The sequence below is a fragment of the Rhincodon typus genome, chromosome 22 (genome assembly GCF_021869965.1).
Source record: "Rhincodon typus isolate 14 chromosome 22, sRhiTyp1.1, whole genome shotgun sequence".
Lineage (NCBI taxonomy): Eukaryota > Metazoa > Chordata > Chondrichthyes > Orectolobiformes > Rhincodontidae > Rhincodon > Rhincodon typus.
The window spans coordinates 2,682,813-2,707,040 of record NC_063353.1 but is presented as its reverse complement, the minus strand read 5'-3'; the positions used below and the strand labels follow the sequence as shown (position 1 = coordinate 2,707,040).

The window sequence follows — 24,228 nt, the reverse complement described above, 5'->3', positions numbered from 1 at the left end:
GTATGGAATGAGCTACCAGAGGAAGTGGTGGAGGCTGGTACAATTACAACATTTAAAAGGCATCTGGATGGGTATATGAATAGGAAGGGTTTAGAGGGACATGGGTCAAATGGTGGCAAATAGGACTAGATTAATTTAGGATATGTGTTCGGCATGGACAAGTTGGACCAAAGGGTCTGTTTCTGTGCTGTACATGTCTATGACTCTATGACTCTATTAAAGACAGTTGCAAAGTATTCATTTAACATGAATGCTCCCTTAGTCATGCTTCCTGCCTCCAGGTGTAAATCCCCTTATTGATCTCTCGTCAGTCTGACTCTCTCTTTTTACTGTTTCTGGGCCTACAGAGGACTTTGGAATTCCCTTTATGCTCACTGCCTGTCTCTTTTCATTACGCCTCTCTGCTCCCCTAATTTGCTTTTTTTACTTCCTTTGTTAACCTGGTTCTTAATTGTATTTTCTACCTGAGACTTGTCATAAGCACACGTTTTTTCTTCTTTATTTTAATTTCTATCTCCATTTTTTATTCAGGGAGCTCTGAATTTGTTTGCCCTACCTTCCTTTTTTTGCAGAACTTTTACTGTGCCTGAACCATTTCTTCATTGAAGGTAACCACTGATCAGCCATTTTCCCTAACAACCTTTGAACCAGTCTAACCAGCCCAGGTCTATTGAAGTCAGCTCTCCCCAATTAATTATTAGTATTTTGGATTATCCACTGTCCTCATCGTCGTCCTAACTTTGTGATACAATGATCACTGTTCCCTAAATGTTTCCCTGCTGATGCTTGATATACTTTACCCACCTCATTCCCAAGATCCAGGTCTAGCAGGACCTCCTTTCTCATTAGACTGGACACAATACTGTAGAAAATTCTCCTGGACACAATCTAGGAACATGTGCCCCGTTCTGCCCTTAACACTACCACTAACTGAGTCTATTTTCAGGTAATTAAAGTTCCCCCACCTTTATAGCTACTCCATAGTGTTTGCATTTCTCTGTTTTAATTTTACATCTTTCCCACTAGTAGGCAGCATGTAGATCACACTGAGCAATGGAATGAACCTTTCTTGTTCCCAAACTTCTGCCAAATCGATTCGGTCCTTTTGATCTTAGTAGGATAATAGGTCGGCACAACATCATGTGCCGAAGGGCCTGTACTGTTCTATATTCTATGTTCCTTTGAAACCCTCCTGAGACATGGGGGATGGGGAATACATCCACATTTCCACTCCCCTTTGTACAAAGCAGTGTTTTCTGCTTTCAGCTCGGAATGACCTGGCTGCAATGTCAAGGTCACGGTCCCCATTGTTCAGGACTGCCCAACCAGGGGCACTCATTTTCTTCCATCTAGCATGTAATCATTTCACCCAGCTCTTAATCACTTCTTGATGTTGTATCTTCAAGCCCTTGGGCAGGTTATACAGTCCTACTCCATGATTTAACCTTTTCTTTACTTCATTAATGGGATGTGGGCAGGGACATCATTTAATGTCCATCCCTAATTGTCCAAGTCAGTAACATTGCAGTGGTTCTAGAGTCACATATAGGCCAAATTGGGCAAGGACAACAAATTTCCTTCTCTAAAAGGGGATTCATGAACCAGATAAGTTTTTACAACTGTTGACATAATCTGCTGTCTCTGCAACAATTTTAACCCCACTGCACTTACTATCTCCTTGACATCATCCCAGTTGGGCTAGCTTTTAATCCCAGATTACATTGAATTCAAATTATACCAGCTGCTATGGTGGGGTTTGAACCCACATCCCCAGAGTATCAGCCTGGGTTCTGGATTGCTAGTCCAGTGACATTATCACTACACCACCATCACCCCACTATCTTTCTGGTGAATTCGTCTCCAAAGTCTGTACATCCTTCTTGAGGTGTGGTGCCCAGAGCTAAGCACAGATATTCCTGGGAAGATCTGACCAGGGCTGTCACAACAGAAATATGGCAGTCAGAAAGCTATGTTTATATAGCATCTTTCATGACTAATTCAGTACTTGTGCAGCATTGGCAACTCAGTTTCCAACAGTGGCAGTGTGTGCATGTGATTAGCACAGTGTGATAATAGCTGGGCAATCCATTTTAGGCATGAGGTGTAAAATTTGACCAGGTCATTGGGGAGTAGCTCCCTACCATCCCCTCCCCCAATTCTTCGTCAGATATCTTACACCCTCAATAGCATCTACTCTTTAGACTCAAATTTCATGTGTAAGGCACATACAGAGAGGTGTAAGTGGCACCACTGTGCCATGGCTGTCTACTGCAGTGTCACTTTAAGCCAGGTTTTGGAGGGATTCTGTTCTTGGAAGCAGCCTCACAAGTAAACCACTTTCACAAACACAATAAACAGGAAAACCTTTCAGTCACAAACATTTCACTCCTATCTGCACATCTTTCCTTTTTTTTCAGCTATATTTCTAAGTTCACTGGTATAAATTCTATCAGGTTATAGAATCGCACAGCACAGGGGGAGGCTGTTTGGCCCATTGTTTCTATGGCTACTAATCAAAGGAGCTAATCTGACCCATTCACCTACTCTCACCTTGTGGTTCTGTGTATTTCCTGCCCCCGTTCAAATATTTATCCGATTCCCTGAAGAGAGTTACCGTCAAACCTGCGTCAGGCACTGCATTCCAGATTCTAACTCATTTCCTGTTTGGTCTGGTAGCAATTATCTTCAATCAGTATCCTCTTGTTTTGACTCTTCCCCTGGTTTCTTTGTACACTTGGACCAAAATCCTTCGTAAATTTGAGCATTCCTCCCCTTCTGTCCTGTGACAGCTTCACCAGTCTCTGCACATAACCAGTGGCTGCAGAGTCTTCCAAATCCTATATTCTCGATGACCAAGGGGATGGAAGCTTATTAGGGATATGCAGGAATGTATAGAGTTAAGGTTAAAATCAGACCAGCCATAATTTTATTAAATGGTGGTGCAGGCTCAAAGGACATACTCATTCCTTATTTGTACATTCGTGTGGAGACCACCCCCCATTCTAGTAAATCTCCTCTCAAAGATCTTGGCTTCCTTGCCAAGTTGTGCAGCCTCAAACTCTTTCTTTTAAAAAAAATGCCAATTGGTCTGTATAGTGTTGGACACAAACTGATGCTGCGGAGACTGGGGGAGGACTCTACGGGCCTCGATTGCACTGTGCCCATTGGTGAACAGAGGGGACAATCTAAAACTGGCTGATTTGCCCCAGGCCACCCGATCAGTTGTAGTGATGCATCTGCCATTGGCAAGACCCAGTGCAGTCACTAGGGAAACGCGGTGGGGGTTTCAGAGGGCAAGATCATTTGACCTGTTAAACCCCTGTTTAATGTCAGGCTGTATCTTAGTTTTACATTTCTGTTATAAGTCCCTGTAGCCACACTGATAAGGATACTGGCTGTGTGAGTGTGCGGCACTGTAACTACACGCCCCTCCCCGTAGTGAGCCCTGCCACAGAGCAGTAGCAGCCCCGATACAGTGGATCAATGAGGCTGTTGCGAGACAGACAAGGGTGATGTGCCATGATATCAGATCTCCCGTCATAAATAGCCATGAGCAGGACAGGCCAGGACAGGCACTAGTGTACATTCTGAAAGGAGATCCATAAATTTGTAATGGTGTGTTGACAGAAACTGTGTGTAGAAAGTTTTAAATGCATTATTGATATGACACATGCTGTTCCAATCTGTATAATAATCTAATATCTGTCACTTGAGGCAATACCTAACATTTAATTTAAAACTTTCTGTTGCTTTCATTCCTTCAGCAGCAAATTAACAGCTTGAGTAAATCTTACACTTAAAAGAATGGATAAACATGAAAATGTACAAGCCTGTGATCTAACTGGAGGATTCGTCTCATATCAAGTGTTGATGCAAAGTTACCATTATGCATATTCATTAATTGTCATAAAGTCTTTATGATAGAGGAGTGGGAAGCCATTCAGCCCATTGAATCCATGCTGGCTCTCTGTAGAGAAATGGTTTCTGCGCTAACTGTGTAGCCCTGCATGTTTATTTTCCAAAATGATTTCCCGAAACGTCAGCTTTCCTGCTCCTCTGATGCTGCTTGACCTGCTGTGTTCATCCAGCTCTACACCTTGTTATCCCTAGACTGCCTGCCTGTTGATCATGTCCACCTCCACCATTCTCATGGGCCAACAGATCCAGATCACAATATAAATTACATCTTCCACACAGTGTCACCCCATAGCTCTCACCCAAAACCGCAATCTCAGTCCTTGTACCAGTCAGTAAATGAGAATGAACAGCTTTTCTTTCTCTACCGCATAAACATTGAAATATTGCTGTAACCTTCTCTTAAATGTCAGTTCAAACTGTCACACGTCATTTTCTCTTTTCTTCCCTCAATATTCTTCTCTCTTCTCACTCTCAATCCAACAGGGTTATTGATTCCTGTCTGATTGAAAATTCACCTTGTGTGACCTTAAGACTTTGGAACTCTCTTGCTCAAAAGGCAGTGGAACCAGACACTTTGAATGTTTTTAAAAGTAGAAGAGGGTAGATTCTTGGTGAGCAAGGAGGTGAAAGGTTATGAAAGGTAGACCGGAAAATGGAGTAATCAGATACAGCACGATCTTACTGAATGGTGGAGCAGACTTGATGGGCCAAGTGGCCTACTCCAGCTCCCAACTTGTATGTTTGTAGGTCTAGAAGTGAGCCTGACTTCGGCCCCAGTGTCTGATTATTCTCGTATTTCTCGTCCTCAACCAGGTTATATTCCGTGTTCTTTCCCCTCCGCACTCTGTGGAAGACCCTTACAGCGTTCAAGCTCAGGAACTGTTGAAAGTCACCAACATTCGAGTGCGCCTTCTCAAGCGACAGTCGTGTCCTTGCCTGAGCCCGGCAGCCAACCTCAAACCCCAGTGGTTTGCACACTACGCAATCTACGACTTCATTGCGATGGGGAGCTGCTTCTGTAATGGCCATGCTGAGGAGTGTGGGCCCACCGAGGGTTTCAGGCCAGTGAGGGGCAACTTTCAGACTGTGGTACGTGTACTCGCTATTTCCCTGCAGGAGAGAAGCTGCTGAGAGAAGCTGTGCCATGCGGAATACTACCATTTCTCACGCGCTTTGATCTGTCTCTCGCCCATCCCCTTCAATCAGCACGCTGCTGCAGGTTGAAAAAAATAATTTATGTTTTTTATAACTTGGTCCATGTTCATGGGACATCTTGAAGCACTTTACAAGAAACCTGTTGTTTTGATGTTGAAATATTTACAGCACAGTTCCAGCTGCTCTCACTGTTTCTACTCCACACGTGCTTTGTCCCACCTCACTTTCTCTGAGTCCGTCAACATAACCTTCTGTTTCTTTCTCCCTCGTATCTTTCATCCAGTTTCCACTTCAGTGCGTCATGTCAATTAGTCTGTAATGGCAGCAGATTTCTCACTACTGCCAGGGAAAAGTTACTTCATCAGAATTGCCTGGTGTATTTATTAGTGACTACCTTGTATTTGCCCCTTAATTCTGATTGTGAAATTAAGAACCAGGAGCAGGAGTGGGTCATTCTGCCCCGTGGCCTACTCTGTCATTTAACACCATGGCTGATCTCTGCTCAGCCTCAACTCCATTTTCCTGCTGGCTCCCCATTAACCCATCAACCTATTACTAATTAAAAATCAGTCCATCTCTTCCTCAAATGTATTCCGTGTCCTAGTTTCCCTCACACTGTGGAGAAGTGAGTTCCAATGATTCATGACTGTTTGAGAAGTCATTCCTCCTCATCTCTGTTTTAAATCTGCCCATCCCTTAACCTAAAACTGACTCCAATGGGAGCATCTTCTCTATGTCTGTGATTTAAACTGTTAAAGGTGTTGATGTGGGGGTGGTGTCCCTTCCTTTGGGTTTGAAGTTCCAGGCTCGAGTCCCACACATAGACAATTGAACCCCATCCTGAACAATGAGCCAATAATCAGCCTGGGAATCTTGGCTTAATGTGCTTAAAATGAATCTTGACCCCCATCTCCTAAAGAAAAAAGTTCAGGTTTTCATCAGCCTAGCTGTGCAAGACCCCTTGGGGATGAGTGACCATAACGTGATAGAATTTTAATCAAGATGGAGAGTGAGGTAGTTGATTCGGAGACTAGAGCACTGAATCTTAATAATTGAAACTATGAAGATATGGGGCATGAGCTGGCCTTGATAGATTGGTGAGAGTTACTTAAAGGGATGACAGTAGACAGGCAATGGTACTGTTTAAGGAACGCATGGGGAACTGCAATGACTGTTTATTCCTGTCTGACACAAAAGCAAAATGGGTAACAGGGCCAATCCATGGTTTACAAACGAAATTAGAGATAGTATCTGATCCAAAGAAGAAGGATACAGATTGGCCAAGCCAAATAATATGTCTGAAGATTGGGAGCAATTTAGAATTCAGCAAAGAAGGACCAAGGGATTGATTAAGATGGAGAAAATACAGTATGAAAGTAAGCTTGCAGGGAACATAAAGACTGACGCTAAGAGTTTTTATAGGTACGTGAAGAGAAGGAGATTGTCGAAGACAAATGTTGGTCCCCTACAGACAGAAACAGAGGGACATATAGTAGGGGACAAAGAAATGACTGAGCAACTGATTACATACTTTGCTTCTGTCCTCACAAAAGAGGACACAAATCAGATACAAAAAATGTTGGAGAATGCAAGATTTAGTGAGAGGGAAGAATTGAGGGAGGTCAGTATTAGTAGAGAAAAGATGCTGGGAAAATTGATGGGATTGAAGGTGGATAAATCCCCAGGGCCTGATAATCTACATCCCAGAGTACTTAGGGAAATGGCACTAGAAATAGTGGATGCATTGATGGTCATCATTCAGGATTCTATAGACTGTCTCTGCAGATTGGAGAGTAGCTAATGTCACTCCAATATTCAAAAAGGGAGATAGAGAGAAAACAGGGAATTATAGACCAGTAAGCCTAACATTGGTAGCAGGGAAAATTCTTGAATCTATTACCAAGGATTTTATAGCAGAGCATTTAGAAAGCAGTGGCAGAATCAGACAGAGTCAGCATGGATTTATGAAGGGGAAATCATGTTTGACAAATCAGTTGGAATTCTATGAAGATGTAACTAGTAGAGTTGACAAGGGAGGAGCCTGTCGATGTGTTTATTTGGAGTTTCGGAAAGCATTTGACATAGTCCTGCATAAAAGACTATTGTGCAAGATTAAAGCACATGGGATTGGGGGAGGTGTATTGAGATGGATAGAAAACAGGTTGGCAGAGAGGAAACAAAGAGTAGGAATTAATGGCCCTTTTCAAATTGGCAGGCAGTAACTAGTGGGGTGCCACAGGGATCGGTGCTGGGACCCCAGCTATTTACAAGTTTGCAAATGTTACCAAGTTGGGTGGGAGAGTGAACTGTGATGAGGATGCAGAGATCCTTCAGCATCATGTGGACAGGTTGGGTGAGTGGGCAAATCAATGGCAGATGCAGTATAATTTGGATAAATGTGAGGTTATTCACTTTGGAAGCAAAAACAAGAAGGCAGATTACTACTTGAATGGCTGTAAATTTGGAGAGGGCAGTGTGCAGCAGGACCTGGGAGTTCTTGTACACCAGTCGCTGAAGGTAAGCATGCAGGTGCAGCAGGCAGTAAAGAAGGCAAATGGTATGTTGGCCTTCATTGCGAGAGGTTTCGAGTACAGGAGCAGGGATGTGTTGTCGCAGTTACATAGGGCCTTGTGAGACCACACCTGGAATATTGCATGCAGTTTTGGTCTCCTTTTCAGAGGAAGGATGCTCTTAATCTCGAGGGAGTGCAGCGAAGGTTTACCAGGCTGATTTCAGGGATAGCGGGTCTGACGTATGAGGAGAGATTGACTAGGTTAGGATTGTTTTTGCTGGAGTTCAGACAAATGAGGGGGCTCTCATAGAGACTTATAACATTTCCAACAGGACTGGACAGGGTAGATGCAGGAAGGATGTTCCTGATGGTGGGTGTGTCCACATCCAGGGGTCACAGTATGAGGATTCAGGGTAGACCATTTAGGATGGAGATGAGGAGACATTTCTTCACCCAAAGAGGGGTGATCCAGTGGAATTCATTACCACGGGAGGTAATTGATGCCAAAACATTGAATGTATTCAAGAGGTGGCCAGATACAGCACTTGGGCCAAACAGGATCAAAGGTTATGGGGAGAAACCAGGATTAGGCTATTGAGTTGGACGATCAGCCGTCATCGTGATGAATGGCAAAGCAGGGTTGAAGGGCAGAATGGCCTCCTGCTCCTATCTTCTGTGTTTCTATGTTTATAACCATTCAGTTCCGGCTTCACCCAATGCAAACTCCTTGTGTGGGCGGGCAGATTGCACATAGTACTGATCACAAACTGAGGAAGTCGGTGATCAGCTTGGAGCCGTTAGATGACTGAGGAATGTTCACAGAACTGTAGAATCCCTACAGTGCAGATAGAAGCCATACAGCCCTTTTGAGTCTGCACCAACACCTGCCTGCTTTCTGTAACACTGCACTTTTTTTACCATGACTAGCTTGCACATCCGCCAATCCACCTAACCGGAACATCTTTAGACTGTGGGAGCAGACACAGGGAGAATATTTAAACACCACACAGTCACCTGAGGCTGGAATTGAACCCAGGTCCCTGGTGCTGTGAGGCAGCAGTGCTAACCACTGTGCAATGCTGTTGGTCAGTACTCTGTATATCGAGAGATGGTCCTGATAGTAACTCTTAGACAGGACCTTTATCAGATTCAATTTAGCTCCCTCTGTGAAGGCTGACATATTTAACATAAACATTCCTCCCTCAGCACTGGGAATCGCACCGTGTATTAGAATAGGAACCATTCTGTCCCCACACGTTGACATCTGCATGCACATATAGCTAACTACCTGTACTGAGAAAAGTCAGGCTGCCTTCACTGCTTATTATTTCCCAAAAGCTTCCAATTAAAAATCTCTGCTTGCAGAAATGAATCATTCAAGTCTCACATTTCAATCATGGAGTTTTTGGTTCTTTACTACTTTTCTGCAATCCCATTTTACATTCACCCAATTGTACCCTCAGCCCACCACCGCCCACTAATGGATACTAGGAAAACTCTCTTGTCACATCAGAACTCTCCTCCATAACCGGATCCTGGCTCAGCCAAGAAATGGGCCAGCACGTGTTCTCCTTCCTAACGGTGAGGGATGGAGTGAGGACTCAGCAGGCAGCTCTACACTGGGTAGTTTAACATGAGATTTAAAAACACAGACGGCCCAAAGATCATGAAGCAGGGATTCTTTATTCTGCTGACATCAGGGCATTACAAACATGAAGGGAAATTGAGGTTAAACAAGGAGGACACAGTAATTATATGGAAGTTTGCCTCTGGTTTAGAAATTCCATTGTCTGTCTGATCTTTCTCCCCATAAGACCCCCTTCCCCCAAAGACAGCCTTTCCTCCAGTGAGGCATTATTCGCCTGCTCCTGCTATCCTGTTCAGTGCCCTCCCAACACAGCTGCTCAAGCTACCCCACTCGGTGTCCTCCATCACATCACTGCCTGCTCCTGGAGATTCTGTGACAATAGCAAAGAGGCCTCTCCCTGTCTGTAAGGATGGAACTGGGGCTCTGCAGTGGTAGGAGACTCCAAAATAATAAAATAAACTGCTATATTTGCTTTTCCACAAACTGTATAATGCTGAAAAGACAATGAAAATAGATCATTCAGTATCTTGTGGCTGTCAAAAAAAAGGCAACATGTAGAAGTCATTATATACACAGCAAGATTCCACAAACAATGACAAGATAACCCTTGCCAGTTCTTGGGGTGTAGGTATTGGGGTTCAGAAAGGGATTTTAACCAAACAACAGTGAAGGGGTGACAAAATATTTCCAAGTCAGGATGATGTGTATCTTGGAGGTGAACTTGCAGGTGGTGGAAGTTGTGGGTTTGGAAGGTGCTGTCTAAGGATCTTTGAATTTCTGCAGTGCATTTTGTAGATAGTAGCAGCAATGTGTACTGAGCATCGGTGATGGAGGGAGTGGATGACACCACATTCACAAACAATCAAGTGGGTTGCTTTGTCCTGAACGGTGTCAAGCTGTTGTTGGGGCTGCACTCATCCAGGAAAGTGTGGAGTATTCCATCACATTCCTTACTTGTGCCTTGTAGATGGTGGACAGGCTTTGGGGAGTCAGCAGGTGAGTTACTCTATTACACAGTATTCCTAACCTCTGACCTGCTGTTGTAGCCACTGCATTTATATGGCTAGTCCAGGTCAATATGTGGTCAACGGGAACCCCCAGGATGTTGATAGTGGGGAATTCAGTGATGGTAACACCATTGACTATCAAGTGATGGTGGCTAGATTGACCACCTCCAACAAGAGACATTTTCTGTAGCATAGACTTTTCCTGCCACCTATCAGGGCCAGCCTGAATGTTGTCCAATGCCTCAGTTTGAATTTACTAAACATGGAGCTCTCCTTGCTAATGCCACCATTGGCATCATCATTTATTGTACCACCCTGGCAGTGAGAGCTAGTGAACAAATCCATCCTGACCTTGGTCATTATTGTAACCATTGTGACTGGCTCCTTTGTTGACTGTGTAAGGTGATTCAGGATATCCTGCCTTCCAGCCAATGGGGTGCTTTTATTGGAGGAAATGAGACAGCCGGTTTGCACACAGCAAGATCCCATGCTAGCAATATAGCCATGAGCAGATAATCTGATTTCAGTGATGAAGACTACTGGATAAATAGGGCTCTGGAGAGAAGGCTCCTGCTCATCCTGTACTGAAGCTGGTCTCTGCAGGAATAGACTGATTGTGACTATAAAACAGTGTTTCAGATTGACTGAGTAATTGTGGAAAGAGTAAACCATGGTGATACGGGAAAGTTGGGAGACAGCAGGAAGCATATATTATTCCCTCAAATAACATTTTGAGTTAAGTGGATACACTTTTGCTGTAAAGTATAATATCCCTAATCGGCTTATTGGATTAACCTCACTTCTCTAACATGTAAGGGATCAGATTTTATGTTTGTGACAAGGTTTGTTATTTAGCTGTTGCTTTAAAGAGGCTGGGAGCTGTTTAGGATAAACTCAATTATTGTTTAGAAAGTGCGGGGAAGATAATAATGACACTGTTGGTGAGATTAACTCTTTACTGCCAGTAGCTAAGAAGTCAAAAATCAAAGGGGTTTTAATTTGAAGAAAGGGGAAGCGGGCAGGCAGTGGTAATGACCATTTAGGAGGTTTGCAATATCCTGCCCACACCATGGGCAAAAGGATTTGTGAACTGCCCCTTTCCACTAGAGTTGGATCATGCTTTTGTACAATGTAGGTGAAAGGTACTCGTGGGAAGCCGTGAGCAAAGACTGGCAGAGTATGGGACCCAACCCCGGCTGCGTTCACCACCAACCCCACCTCACCAAAACCCAGTAGTTGCTTAGCGACATCGGCAATGATCTAAGAGCAGAAGACAGGGAAAATTCTTTTGTTCCTTATGAATGAACAGACAATTGTGACTGGGAATACTGTCAACAGGAATGAGATTGTGGGTAGAATATTGAGCAAACCTACGAGTCTGTGATTGTAAACCTAATGAGAGAAAAGGATTAAAACTAGGGCTCAATCAAAATAACAACAAACTACTCCATACTCACCAGGCTGAGTTTTTAGCTGAATCTTCAATCTTTGATATCACAGACAGTTGATGGGAACCGCAGTTATACTGATGGCAGTGTGAACGTGGAAGTACGGTCTGACAGATACATAGCAACTCCAGGTTATTGAAGGAGCCAATCACACTCACTCTGCAAAACAAAGGGAGGTGGCATAATTGCCCACTAGTGAGGGTCTACCGCAGATACGACACTCGGTGGGGGCAGGGGGGTTACTGTTCGAGGGTGTAGTCTCTTTGGTCATGCTACCTTCCAATGCTGGGCACAGCGTCGATGACAAACAGCTAGCTGGGCTCCTCGTAGCTGTCACCATTGTGCCAATTGCTTATACTACATGAACCTCCTCCATCGTCAAGCCAACAGTTTTCCAATGGGAACTACTCCCTATCCAGACCCGCCAAGCAAGAGATTGGTAATGTCCCTCGTCTGGAAATCCAGGTGCCCACATGAATGCTCTGGGAATACGGCTTCAAATCCCAGCCTGGCAGCTGGTGAAATTTAAATTCAATTAATAAATCTGAAAATGAAAAGTCATTTTGGTGGATGTGTCCCTGAGAACCATCATTATTTGTCACAGAAACCCATCTAGTTCCCAAATGTCCTTTAGGGAGGGACACTGTCATCCTTACCTACATGCGACTGCAGACCACAGCAATGTGAGTGACTCTTAACTGCCCTCTGAAATGGCCTAGAAAGCCACTCAGTTCAAGGGCCCTTAGGGATGGGCAACAAATGTTGAACATCCAATTGAAAAAAAGAATCAATTAAACTGTACATCTGCCAAGTCCCATTTGGAGGTTAGTGACTTCACGTCCAGAACTACATGATTCCAAGGAACTGAGCATAAAGATGCATCAGTCAAATTGTTGCAGATTTGCTTGATATAGTTGCTAATTGTTGACTGAAATTTAGCACCATAGTAAGCAGAATAACCCATACAGAGTGTTGCAGAACTGCAGTTTCTGACATGATACGTTTTCTCAACAAAGTGCAAAAGGTAGCCAGGGCAGAATGTGGCAAATTTGAACATCAAAGACTTGGTGTTCATATAGAAAAGGTATGTGAATGGCGACTCCTCTAGTTGGAGTAATGTGTGCTCAGAGGTTCAGATCCTGTCTGGACATGCCTGACAATATTTCACTACTGCTGCATCAACATTTTGGAATGCCACACCTGACAGGATTGTGGGAGTGCCTCCTTTCCCATTCACACTTTTTTAAAAACATCTCTATTTTTATTCGTAGGGTGTGGACATCATTGGCTGGGCCAACATTTACTGTCCTGGAGAGGGGGCTGGTGAGCTGCCACCTTAAACTGCTGTGGTCCATGCGGAATAGGGACACCTGCAAGGCTGTTGGGAGTTCCTGGGTTTTGACCCAGTGACAGTCATGGAGCAGTGAAATTGAGGGCTGTGTGTATGTGCCATTGTCATTTCTAGTCCCTTGGTTGATGTTTTCTGGTTTTGTTACCTTTATCAGACATTGGAACAGTTTGACACAACTGAGTGACTTGCTAAGCTGTTTGAGGGACTTTGAGTCAGCCATGTTGCTGTGGGTCTGGAGTCACATGTAGTCCAGATCAGGTGAAGATAGCAGATTTCCTTCCCTGAAGGACTTCAGTGAACCACCTGGGTTTTAACACCAATGGTTTTGTGGTCAACACGAAACTAGCTTTTAGTTTCAAATACATCAATTGAATCAAAATCTCACCATCTGCTGCAGAGGAATTCCCCAGACTGTGCTGGATCAGTGAATGACTGTGAAAGTTTCCCTCGTGCCGGAGCACCCCAGGCTGCTGTCTCATTAGAAAGAGGTGACTCATGGTGAGATGAACCCAGGGGTTATCTTGCCTCAGGCAGATCCTCCATGGTGACCTCAGCTAGTACAGGAATTGAACCCCTGCTGTTGGTGTCACTCTGCATCGATTCACAAACCAGACTCTGAGCTCTGGACTCCTGGTGCAGTGGCAATACCACTCCACCACCAGCTCCATCCTCGACTCTGGCTCTCTATAAAGTATAGAGTCACGAGGGGAATGCTTGTTGATGATGTATCAATGATGCCAATGTCACTTGTCTATGTAGAGTGACCTGGAAGGAGACAAAAGCTGTCCTGCGTTGAAGTGAATGTGTGTATCTATGTTACTGTCAAATAGATTTATAGAAAACAGCTTGCACTCAAGAAGTGGTACTTGGGAGATAAAGCTGCCAAACCCCATACACACAATAAAGCAAGCTGATGCTGTACTACCTTCTCAAGGTTGGGTGGACAATGGATGCCAGCGATGTTGAGATTTTTTTTAAATGCTTGTTTTTTTTAAAAAACACTAGATAATTCAATCAGTTTTTAAAAGTAAACCCGATGTTTATGATTAGGCTGATGTGTTGATACAAACAGCAGTAAAATCTGCTCCACAAATAGCAGGCCAGTGGTGCGTCACCCACCATCTTGAAGGCAGCTAGGGATGTAGAGTAATATATTGAGGCCATTCATCCCATTATGTTTGTGCCAGCTCTTCATAGAATTCAGTCAGCCCTACTCCCCCACATTAACCCCACGGTATTATGATGCAGAAGAAGGCCATTTGGTCCATGTCTATATCAATTCTCCTAATGACCATCATGATTTAATCCATTTCCTACCCTTCCTGCATAATCCTGTAAGTTTATTTCCTTCAAGTGTCCATTGAATTTTCTGTTCCTTAATTTTAACTGCCAATATCTTTTCATGTCTTCCTTTTGCTTCCACGTGTTCCTTCTTTTAGTTAACCCTACAATTACTACACTTTGTAGAGCTGCAGGTACTTTTCGCATCTGTCATAAATTTTATTTTCTCACCTCTTAAGTCTGGGCCACCTCTTAAGTTTATATTCTGGATGAACAATAAATGAGATCTTCTGAGAGACATTCATAACCTGAGAATCAATTATGAAACAAAGGAAGTTTTGAAGTGATAGTTTCTGGAAGAAGGTTAGGGAAAGGTGATACATGTTAAATGTAGAGAATAAAAATAGGTTGGAAATGCATTCATTAAAGGCCATGAAGGAACAGAATCATTTGCTTCTGAGCTAGAGACACGGTTAATTGAAGAAGGGAAGTATGTTTGAACACAGAAAGACCGTGCTAACATGGGCAGGAGCATTGTGTACAGTTTGGGCCTCATTTCTGGAAGATATGGGAGCACTCGCAAAGGTGTGACTGGAGATGAGGCATTGCAGTTCTTGAGGTTATTCACCAGAGCCAAAAAGGTAAAGGATAGCTGACAGTTTATGAAGGATAATGATAAAATAGGTAAGGAGATGGTGACAAAAGTGACAAATTGATCATCACAAATAGAATGGGGAGAGAAATTTTAAAATTATTCCACAAAATGACAAATTCCCTGCCTCAAACCATTTGAGTTGAACCGTAGAATAAAAATTTTTGGGAAGAAATTAGTTGCTTGATAAAACAGAGTATTAAAAGGTGACTTAATGTGGGTGGTACGATTGGAAAATTTGCAGACCACCCAAAAATTGTAGTTGACAGTGAAGATGATGGCTACCAACTGCAGGATGACATCAATGGTTTGGTTGAATGGGCAGAAAAGTGGAAAATGGAATTCAATCTGGAAAAATGGGAGGTAATACTTTTGCGGGGGCAAACATATTCCTTTGCTTCATAATAAACAGGAGGATATTGAGAGGGGTAGATGAGACAAGAGACCCTAGAATGCATGTCCATTGGTCCCAGGCAGTGGCGAGAGAGGTAAATAAGGTAAAGAAGGCATAAGGGATACTTTCCTCTGGATGTGGTACAAAAGCTGGGGTGTAATGCTGAAACTAAATAAGGCACTGGTTTGGCCACAGCTCAAGGTTTGTGTACAGTTCTGGTCACCACATTACAGGAAGGACATAACTGCTTTAGAGAGGAAATTTACAAGAATGTTGCCAGGGCTTGAACATTGCAGCTCTGGGGAGAGATTGTATAGATTAGGGCTGGTTTCCTTAGAACAGAGGAGGCTGGAGGATGAGTTAATTGAAGTGTACGAAGCAATGAGGGGTTTGGGTAGCATGGACAGGGAAGAGCCGTCTCCCCTTGTGGAGCAGTCAGTTACCAGGCAGCACAGTATTAAAGTGATTGGTAGAAAGATGAGAGGGGACACAGAAGAGACTTTTGACCCAGAGAATGGTGAGTGTCTGAAATTCCTTGCCCAGCTTTGGAGGTTGAGGTGGAAACCCTCAACTCACTTAAAAGGAATCTGGGTTTGTCACCGAAACATTGTAATTCCAAGGCTGCGGATCAGAGGTTGGAAAGTGGGAAAAGAATAGGCAGCTAGTTTGTTCAGCCAGTGCAGACTTGATGGGCAGAGTGGCCTCTTTCTGTGCTTTAGTTTTTCTATGGTTCTGTGCTATCTGGGGAGGGATTAGACAGACTTGAATATTATAGTCTAGGGGGAGGAAACAATGGTTTAGGTTGTGACGCCGAGGATTATGGGGTGTGGGTGAGTGAGTGAATATAGAATAGTCTAGAATATAATATAATAGAATAGAATAGAATAGAATCTAGAATATATAATCTAGAATATCCTCAGGATATTCTAGATTATATCGGGATTGAGGAGAGTGGGAGGAGCCGGAGTGGGAGGTTAAAGGTTATGGGGAGCAAAAGGAGTAGGATTGGGCACGGAAATATATTTTAGCCTGTGTTTGCACCATTTCTTTGGAAGCATGAAGATTTAAACAGTTGAGTATCTTATCCAGGCCAACGCACCAGTGAATGCTCAAGGAGGCATAGCATTCTGTCTGCCTTTCCAATCAATACTGAGCCCTCATGAAACATTCTCTGCTGGTTTGTTTTATTGCTGAATTGGGGGAGATGAATGCATGTGATTGGCTGCTGTGTTTCTTACATAATGCAAGTGACTACACTTCGTAAAGGTTATTTCTTCCAGTCTGTCACTGTGTGATGACTAGCTCCTTCTCCAGTTCCTGAAGTTCTCCATGCTTTTCTCTGACAGGTCCATGGGAAGTGTATCTGTCAACACAACACTGTGGGGGAGCACTGTGAACGGTGCAGGCCTTTATACAATGACCGACTGTGGAAACCAGCAGATGGCAAGAAGGGAACTGCGAATCCATGTCAGAGTAAGTAACAAGAAGGCTTTCATCATGCTTATTTCATCAGTCAGAGTATTGAGTACAAGAGTTGGGATGTCTTGTTGCAGCTGTACAAGACGTTGGTGAGGATACATTTGGAGAAGTGTGTGCAGATCTGGTCACCCTGCTATAGAAAGGATATTATCAAAATATAAAAGGTGCAGAAAAGATTTACTAGGGTGCTACCTGGACTGGAAGGTTTGAGTAATGAGGTGAGGTTGGATAGGCTGAGACTTTTTTTTTTCCCTAGAGCATAGGAGACTGAGGGGTGACCTTATAGAGATCTATAAAATCATGAGAGGCATAGATAAGGTAGATAGCCAACAGTCTTACCCTGTAGTAGGGGAGTCTAAAACAAGAGGGCATAGATTTAAAGGAGAGGGGAGAGATACAAAAGGGTCCAAAGGGGCATTTTTTTCACACAAAGGGTGGTAAGTGTCTGGAATGAACTGATAGAGGTAATGGTGGAAGCGAATACAATTTTGTCATTTAAGAAACATTTAGATAGTACATAGATGGGATAGGTATGGAGGGATATGGACCAAACAGAGGTACATGGGACTAGTTTAATTGTGAAAACTGGGCAGCATGGACATGTTGGGCTGAAGGGCCTGTTTCCATGCTATAGACCTCTGACTGCAGATCTCTTTGGACGCGGCGCACATTTAACAGTCCCTGAGAAGAGAGGATGCAGAGAGACTGGAGAAACTAGGATTGGTTTCTGGGGTCAGAGGAGATTCAGGAGCACTTTCCTGGATGTTCAAGACCACGAAGGGCTTCAGAGAAAAAGTGGGGAGAAACTGTTCCCACTAGCAGGAGGGAGAATATCCAGAGAATAGAGATTGAAGGTCATTGGCAAAAAGGAGATGAGGAAGTGGTTTATCCAGCCAGCACAACTCCAGTGGCCTCTTTCTGTGCTGTAATATTTCTATGTCTCTCTGTGTTCTGGAGAGGGGTTAAACAGGCTGGAATATTATAGTCTACGAGGGAAGAAGCTATAGTTTAGGATGTGATACTGAGGATTACGGGAAGTGAAATTCTATTCCTCAGGATATTCTAGATTTATGTTGGGATTGAAGAGAGTAGGAATATTGGGAGTGGGATATTAAAGGGTATGGCACAGGTTGTTATGACAATGTGAAAGATTGGTGGAAGCCAACTCCACAGTAATATCCGAAAGAAAATGGGGTAAATATTTGGAAAGGAGGAATTTGGAGGGCTGTGGAGAAAAAGCACAGGGATTCAGGGGAGTGGGATTAATTGAAAAACTCTTTCAAAATGGAGGCGCAGGAACAATGGGGTGAATGGTCTTCTCCTCCTATCCTGTGTGACTGTATCATTCTAACAAGTAACAGCCGGGCATACACAGCCAGAGAGTGTTGCGTCTCGGGATTGATTCCAGACATGAGTGGAATAAATTATGAACACTGTGTCAGGGTTGCTATTGGCTTGGCGGGGTGGTCACTGCAGCACTGACCCACGTCGGTGAGCAGAGGGGAAGATCCACAGACGTGACGCACTCTGGCTAGTGCCATACCCCCTGACACTCTCTCCCCACGCCCCTGACTCACTCATCACCTCGATGCCTCTGATGCACTCCTCACCCCCTGAAACCCTCCCCACCTCCTGACTACATTGCCCTAGCACCACCTCAGCTCCCTGTGCCCACAGTCCAGTAGATATACAGTGTGGACAGCAGTGTGTTATTTTGCTGAGTCCTGAGGAGCATTTCTGTTTGCACAGGGTCTGAGGGTGTTGCTGGTGAGTTAGGGTGCAGTCCTTGGCTCTGTTCCAGTGCTGGCCAAGGCCCCGTGTGGCCTGGCCTGCCCACAAGGATTCACCAGTCCAAAGGCCTGGGATACAGGCCCTGGTGGATATGCCACACTTGCCAACTTGCTGTGTGATCCACTGCCTTCTCCTAGATCTTTTGTGAAATGTGCGCCATTGTAATCTTAATGGGCCTCTGTCTGTGATGGCCCCCAACAGTGGGTGGACACTCTCTCTGCCCTAGCAACACCTCCCCACCACCACCACCACCACCCACCACCACCCACCACCACCCCCCCGACCCCCAACCCCAACCCCAGCTCACTGCTGCCCTCTCACCTGGTGCTGGAGATTTAAAATCAGGAATTGAGTTTACCTTCTATTTTTAAAAAGTGGCAAAGGGAGATTGAAACATTTTGATGTCAGAATTACGTACAGTTTGTGTAGAGGATAAAGACCATCGAAGTCTGGCTGGCCAAAATGGCCTATTTCTAGATTGGAAAGTCATTCAGGAGAAACTTTAATACAGACAAATTAATCATTTAGCATTTCTGAATAAGTTTTAGTCCTGTCTCACTCATTTGAAGGGATTATTATCTATTATTTTTCCCCTTGTAACAGAATGCACATGCAACGACCACGCAAACAGCTGCCATTTTGACCTCAAGGTGTGGTTGGCATCAGGTAATCACAGTGGTGGAGTGTGTGACAACTGTAGGCACAACACAGAGGGGCAGCACTGCCAACTGTGCCAGACAGGCTTCTACAGGAACATCAGGGTCCCTCTCTCTGCTCCAGATACCTGCCTGGGTAAGAGCACTACTGCTTGAATCATTGCTGAATATGGATAAATAAACCTCTGAATTACCCCTGAACTGCCTCCTAGTCTCTCCCAACTGAGTCTATAGTCTTTGCGAGTCCAGTTACAAAGGAGTTGCATTAGATTGCATTAACCTGGCTCTTAGCGCAGCTAATTCTGTCGCTATGATTAGCCACAAAGTAATACTTTAAGCAGATGGATTCTGATTGTAATAATTGTCATTGTCGTTATGAGCAATGAAATAGGACCTCACTGTAGGTTTTAAGAAGGAATTATGTTCCTGGCGACAAATGGGATTTGGATTGTAAAAATCACTGTTGGGAATACTGCGGACTAGATGGGCCAAATGGCTTGGGTGAAATTGATTTTTGCCAGGAACCTGATACAAAAGAAAAGAGGAGGCTGGTCAATTCCACCCATCAGGTTTACACTCCGCGATTCAAGTTACACTAACGTGGGGGCCCTCTAGTACGTGATGCTGTTAACATGGGATCACTTCTACTTGCAGTGCTCACAGACCCAGGAGGGAGATAGATACGACTGGATTAGAGGAGAAATGTAACCACCTTCAGTTCTGTGCCTGAAAGGCAGGTGCAACCCAGTGCCATAATCTCCACCATGGGGTAAAGCCAAATCCACCAGCCCAGGCAGAACAGGAAAAGTTGGCACCAATCTGACCCAGAGCGGCCAGCAGCAAACTGATACTAGCCTTGCACCCCCACCCCCTCCGGCCCTGCTAATCCCGTGATACATTAAGCTAACACTTTGATCAGACCAGACACGAAGCGAGGAAAACCCAACACTGGAGAGCTGTGGGAGCTATTGGTTCAAAAAATCACATCCTCCTCCCAAATATATTACTCATCAACGTAAATTTATATAACACCCTTGATGTAACAAAACATCCCAATGTATTTCACAGAGAAATTATGAAACAATAAATGACACTGAGCCATTTAAGGAGTTATTTGGTTCAGATGACCAGCAGCTTGCTCAAACATGGAGACTTGAAGGAGTGAGTGAGGTAGAGGGGTCGGTGAGATTTAGGGAGGGATAATAAAGGCAATGGCTCATAATCTCAGATAACTCACATGCTGCATCTCCAATTTTCTGCATTGTGAAAAACAACGAAAAGTTATATTTATTTAGCACCTTTTTTTGGCTGATAAATCTTCCCCAAAGATAAATTCTATGTCCAACGTTCCCAGATATTTGCGAATGGAAATCATTTTCTCTCCATTGAGTTTTGATATTGGCTGAGGGATTATGATAACTGCAGCAAAAAAAATCATCATTCCTGACTCCACCTCTGCAGGATTGTTTCAAACAATTCCATTCTACACACTGAACTTTATTTACTTTATTTTTCTAACTACTTTTTCCCTCAGAATTTGTATTTCAGTACCTTGGTACCTAAGATGGCAACATAAGCAGCAACTTGTAAACTTTTCACTGTGCTATTTGAGTAATGTGACAATAAAGCTAATTCCATTTATGCTGATAGACCAAGCCTGCAGACTGATCTCTTAAACCAATTGCAGAATTCCAGTCGTATTCCATTACTGAAGGATGAAGGAGGGAAAGAGTCTGAAGCTGTGCTGGAAAGTGTGGGAAGCATTTGTTTTACCTCTAGGTGCAGAGTAGTGAAGGGGTTGTGACACCTCCTAGTCAGCAAGATCCTGATTGCATTCTGCTGTCTTCAGGAAAATAAAGCCCTAATTATAAACTGTGAAAGCTGTTGAAGTTTTAGCAAATACCAGCAAAAAGGCAATGCTCACTCTGTGTGTTCTCCTGGTATTGTCTGCGGAAGGTGCAAGAAACATGAACTGGTCTGCCATTTCTATTTTGTTTTTTGTTTATGAAAATAATTCCTTTATTGGCAGGGTCTACCTTGAAATAGTTGTTGTATGCCAGACTGTTGTATGCCAAACAGTTGCTGTGCCCACTGAAGTCAAGAAGGCATTGTCCATCCCTAGTTGCCCTTGAGAAGGTGGTGGTGGGCGGACTTCTTGAACTGCTGCAGTCCATGTGCAGTGGGTTGACCCACACTACCCTTATGGAGAGAGTTCCAGGATTTTGACCCAGGAACAGTGAAGGAATGGCATTATATTTCCAAGTCAGGATGGTGAATGGCTTGGAGGGGAACTTGCAGGGGTGGTGTACCCATGTATTTGCTGCCCTTGCCCATTTAGATGGAAGTGGTTGTGGGTCTGGAAGGTGCTGTCTTGTAGACAGTGCACACTGCTGCTATTGAGCATCGGTGGTGGAGGGAGTGGATGATTGTGGATGTGGTGCCAATCAAGCGGGCTGCTTCGTCCTGGATGGTGTCAAGATTCTTCAGTGTTGTTGGAGCTGCACTCAATAGGGCAAGTGGAGGGTATCCCATCACACTGCTGACTTGTGCCTTGTAGATGATGGTCAGGCTTTGGGGAGTCACCACAGTATTCATAGCTTCTGGCCTGCTCTTGTCACCATCTGTATTTGTGGTGAGGCCTGTTGAGTTTCTGATCAGTAATGACCCCAGGATGTTGTTGGATGATCTGAAGATCTTTTCTTTATGTGTTTGTTTCTAGCCTGCTCATGCCATCCTGTTGGCTCTGCCATGTTACCTTCACAGCCCCGTGCCCCCTGCGACCCCGTGACCGGCGACTGTTTGTGTAAACCTGGTGTGGCTGGGCCCCACTGTGACAGGTGCATGCTGGGATACTGGGGCCTCGGAGAATATGGCTGCCGGCCATGTGACTGCCCTGAAAGCTGTGACCCTTACACTGGGGACTGTACCAGCAGGTAGGCTCAGGGGCTCCAACGAGAGGGGGCAAACTAGCAGAGCCCTACGGAAACCGAGGCGGAATTAGTGCCCTTTAGCCTAACTGCGGCGTGGATGTTGTACCAGCAACTCTGAGGCTGAGAGTTCAAAGCCTAGCCTCGCAGAAGTGGAATGATTTAATCATTTTGTGGCTTGCACCAGGGAATAATTATTACCATCAAAAACTCTGGTTGTTGTGAACTTTCAACTGCTTCCCTAGTATCCCTCAGGGAAGAGAAGTTACTGACTTTCTTGGGCCACAGCCTGCTCATTCCTCCACTCCACAGTACGTCCTTTGTGCCTTCAGAAGTAACCCGGCTGTGGGACACTGTGTCCCACTAGTTGGGTCACAGTCACACATAAATAGGAGGGACCATTCAGCCCCATAAGCCGGTTTCTCCACTCAATTCAATCATGACTGATAAATTTAATTAACCTGCCTTTAGTCCCTATCCCTATGTCCTCACCAAACAAAAAGCTGTCAATGTTGGTCTTGAAAAAGTGCATTTATACCCAGCATTTTGGAGACAAAAATTCCAGAATGTCTCAAAAAGTATTCCTTGTAATTTTAAAGTTCCGGTCCCTATTTTGGACTCAGCCACCACCACCACCCAACAAAAGAGGAAGTAATTTCTATCTGTTTATCGTATCAAACCCCTTAATTCACACTTCAAAACTCAAAGCAGAGTTTTATGCAAACTGCCTTCATCATTAAATCATTAAACATCATTGATATGTAAATTTTGAAGGATTGTTTTATTGAGAGAGTCTCAGCCTGGTGTGTGGGTTGGGAGCTGTGGCTTGGAGTGGAATAGCTCCTCCTGATCCTGTAAAAGCCATCTCCTACTGCAAGATTGGCTAATATCCTGAGAGACTTTATCCCAGAAATGACCCGGAATGGGTGGGAAGCAGGTCACCACCACCGTTCATAGGGTATTGAGGAGAAAACGAATTCAGACGGGATCTTCAAATCTTCTTTCATGCCACTGACATGTCTTCCTTGAATCTGACAGCACTGTCAATGTAAACTGGTACCAGCAGCCTGCAGATGCAGCTCCGAACCAGGGCCTCTTGTCCTCTCTCACTGGGAGAGATCTCACCTGGGATTGGGAAGATGAGCAAGGATTTTCTGCTCTTAGGCACTCAGGTGAGGAGCCCTCGTTCTTCACACTTCATATCAAAACCTTTGCAAGGAATTCCTGCTTCCCGGTTCCTGCCAGCTTGTGTACTTTATGGATCACCATCTGGTTTTACATCTCTCCCCACTGAACTATTTTCACTGCAAGTGTCAAAAAAAGAGGTGGATTTGCACCTGCAACACTATTCCGGCATAGAGGGTGGACTTCTCCCTGCTTTTCTGTGGCTGATTCATTCAGGACAGGATCCTCCTCCTAACATTCCTATGTTTAACAAAAACAAAGTTGCTGGAAAAACCCAGCAGGTCCGGCAGCATCTGCGAAGGAAAAAACAGAGTTAACGTTTCGAGTCCGGTGACCCTTCCTCAGCACGTTGACTCGAAACGTTGGCTCTGTTTTTCCCTTCACAGATGCTGCCAGACCTGCTGGGCTTTTCCAGCAACTTTGTTTTTGTTCCTAATTTATAGCATCCGCAGTTCTTTTGGTTTTTATTCCTATGTTTAATATTCATTCATCCAGTGTCTGCTGTGTTCAGAGCTTTATAATAATACTGAGGAGTTTAGGAAGGGGTCATGGAAGTTAAAGAAAAAAAATCAGCCATTCAAACTCACCGCTCTTAGAAGTTCCGAAAACTATCAATCAAGCACACAGCCATTGAGATTCCCCTTGTAAAAACACACTCTCCTTTCCAGTGCTCACAAATCAATCGAAATAAATCACTGTTCAGAACCTTTACAAAACATTTAAATTATCCACCTGTGAAACTATTCCCATCAGCTTTATGTGAGGATTGGATTGTGACCCAGCATATTTCTCACCCCAGGAACCAGTAACATGATTCACTCAGCATCATGAGAGGGAAAACCAACACAATATTTCAGTCATGGTAGGAACTGCAGATGCTGGAG

The 24,228-nt window shown here is 44.2% G+C and overlaps 1 protein-coding gene across 1 annotated transcript in view; it reads left to right on the top strand.

The window, feature by feature from the left end:
• The window catches only part of LOC109923360 (netrin-4-like), an 82,297-nt gene that overhangs the window by 18,586 nt on the left and 39,483 nt on the right, over positions 1-24,228 (top strand). The window contains exons 3-7 of the mRNA XM_048610557.1: positions 4,732-5,007; positions 16,653-16,779; positions 19,180-19,368; positions 21,952-22,165; positions 23,198-23,331. Coding sequence (XP_048466514.1) covers positions 4,732-5,007; positions 16,653-16,779; positions 19,180-19,368; positions 21,952-22,165; positions 23,198-23,331 — 940 coding nt within the window. The remainder of the gene's footprint in view (positions 1-4,731; positions 5,008-16,652; positions 16,780-19,179; positions 19,369-21,951; positions 22,166-23,197; positions 23,332-24,228) is intronic.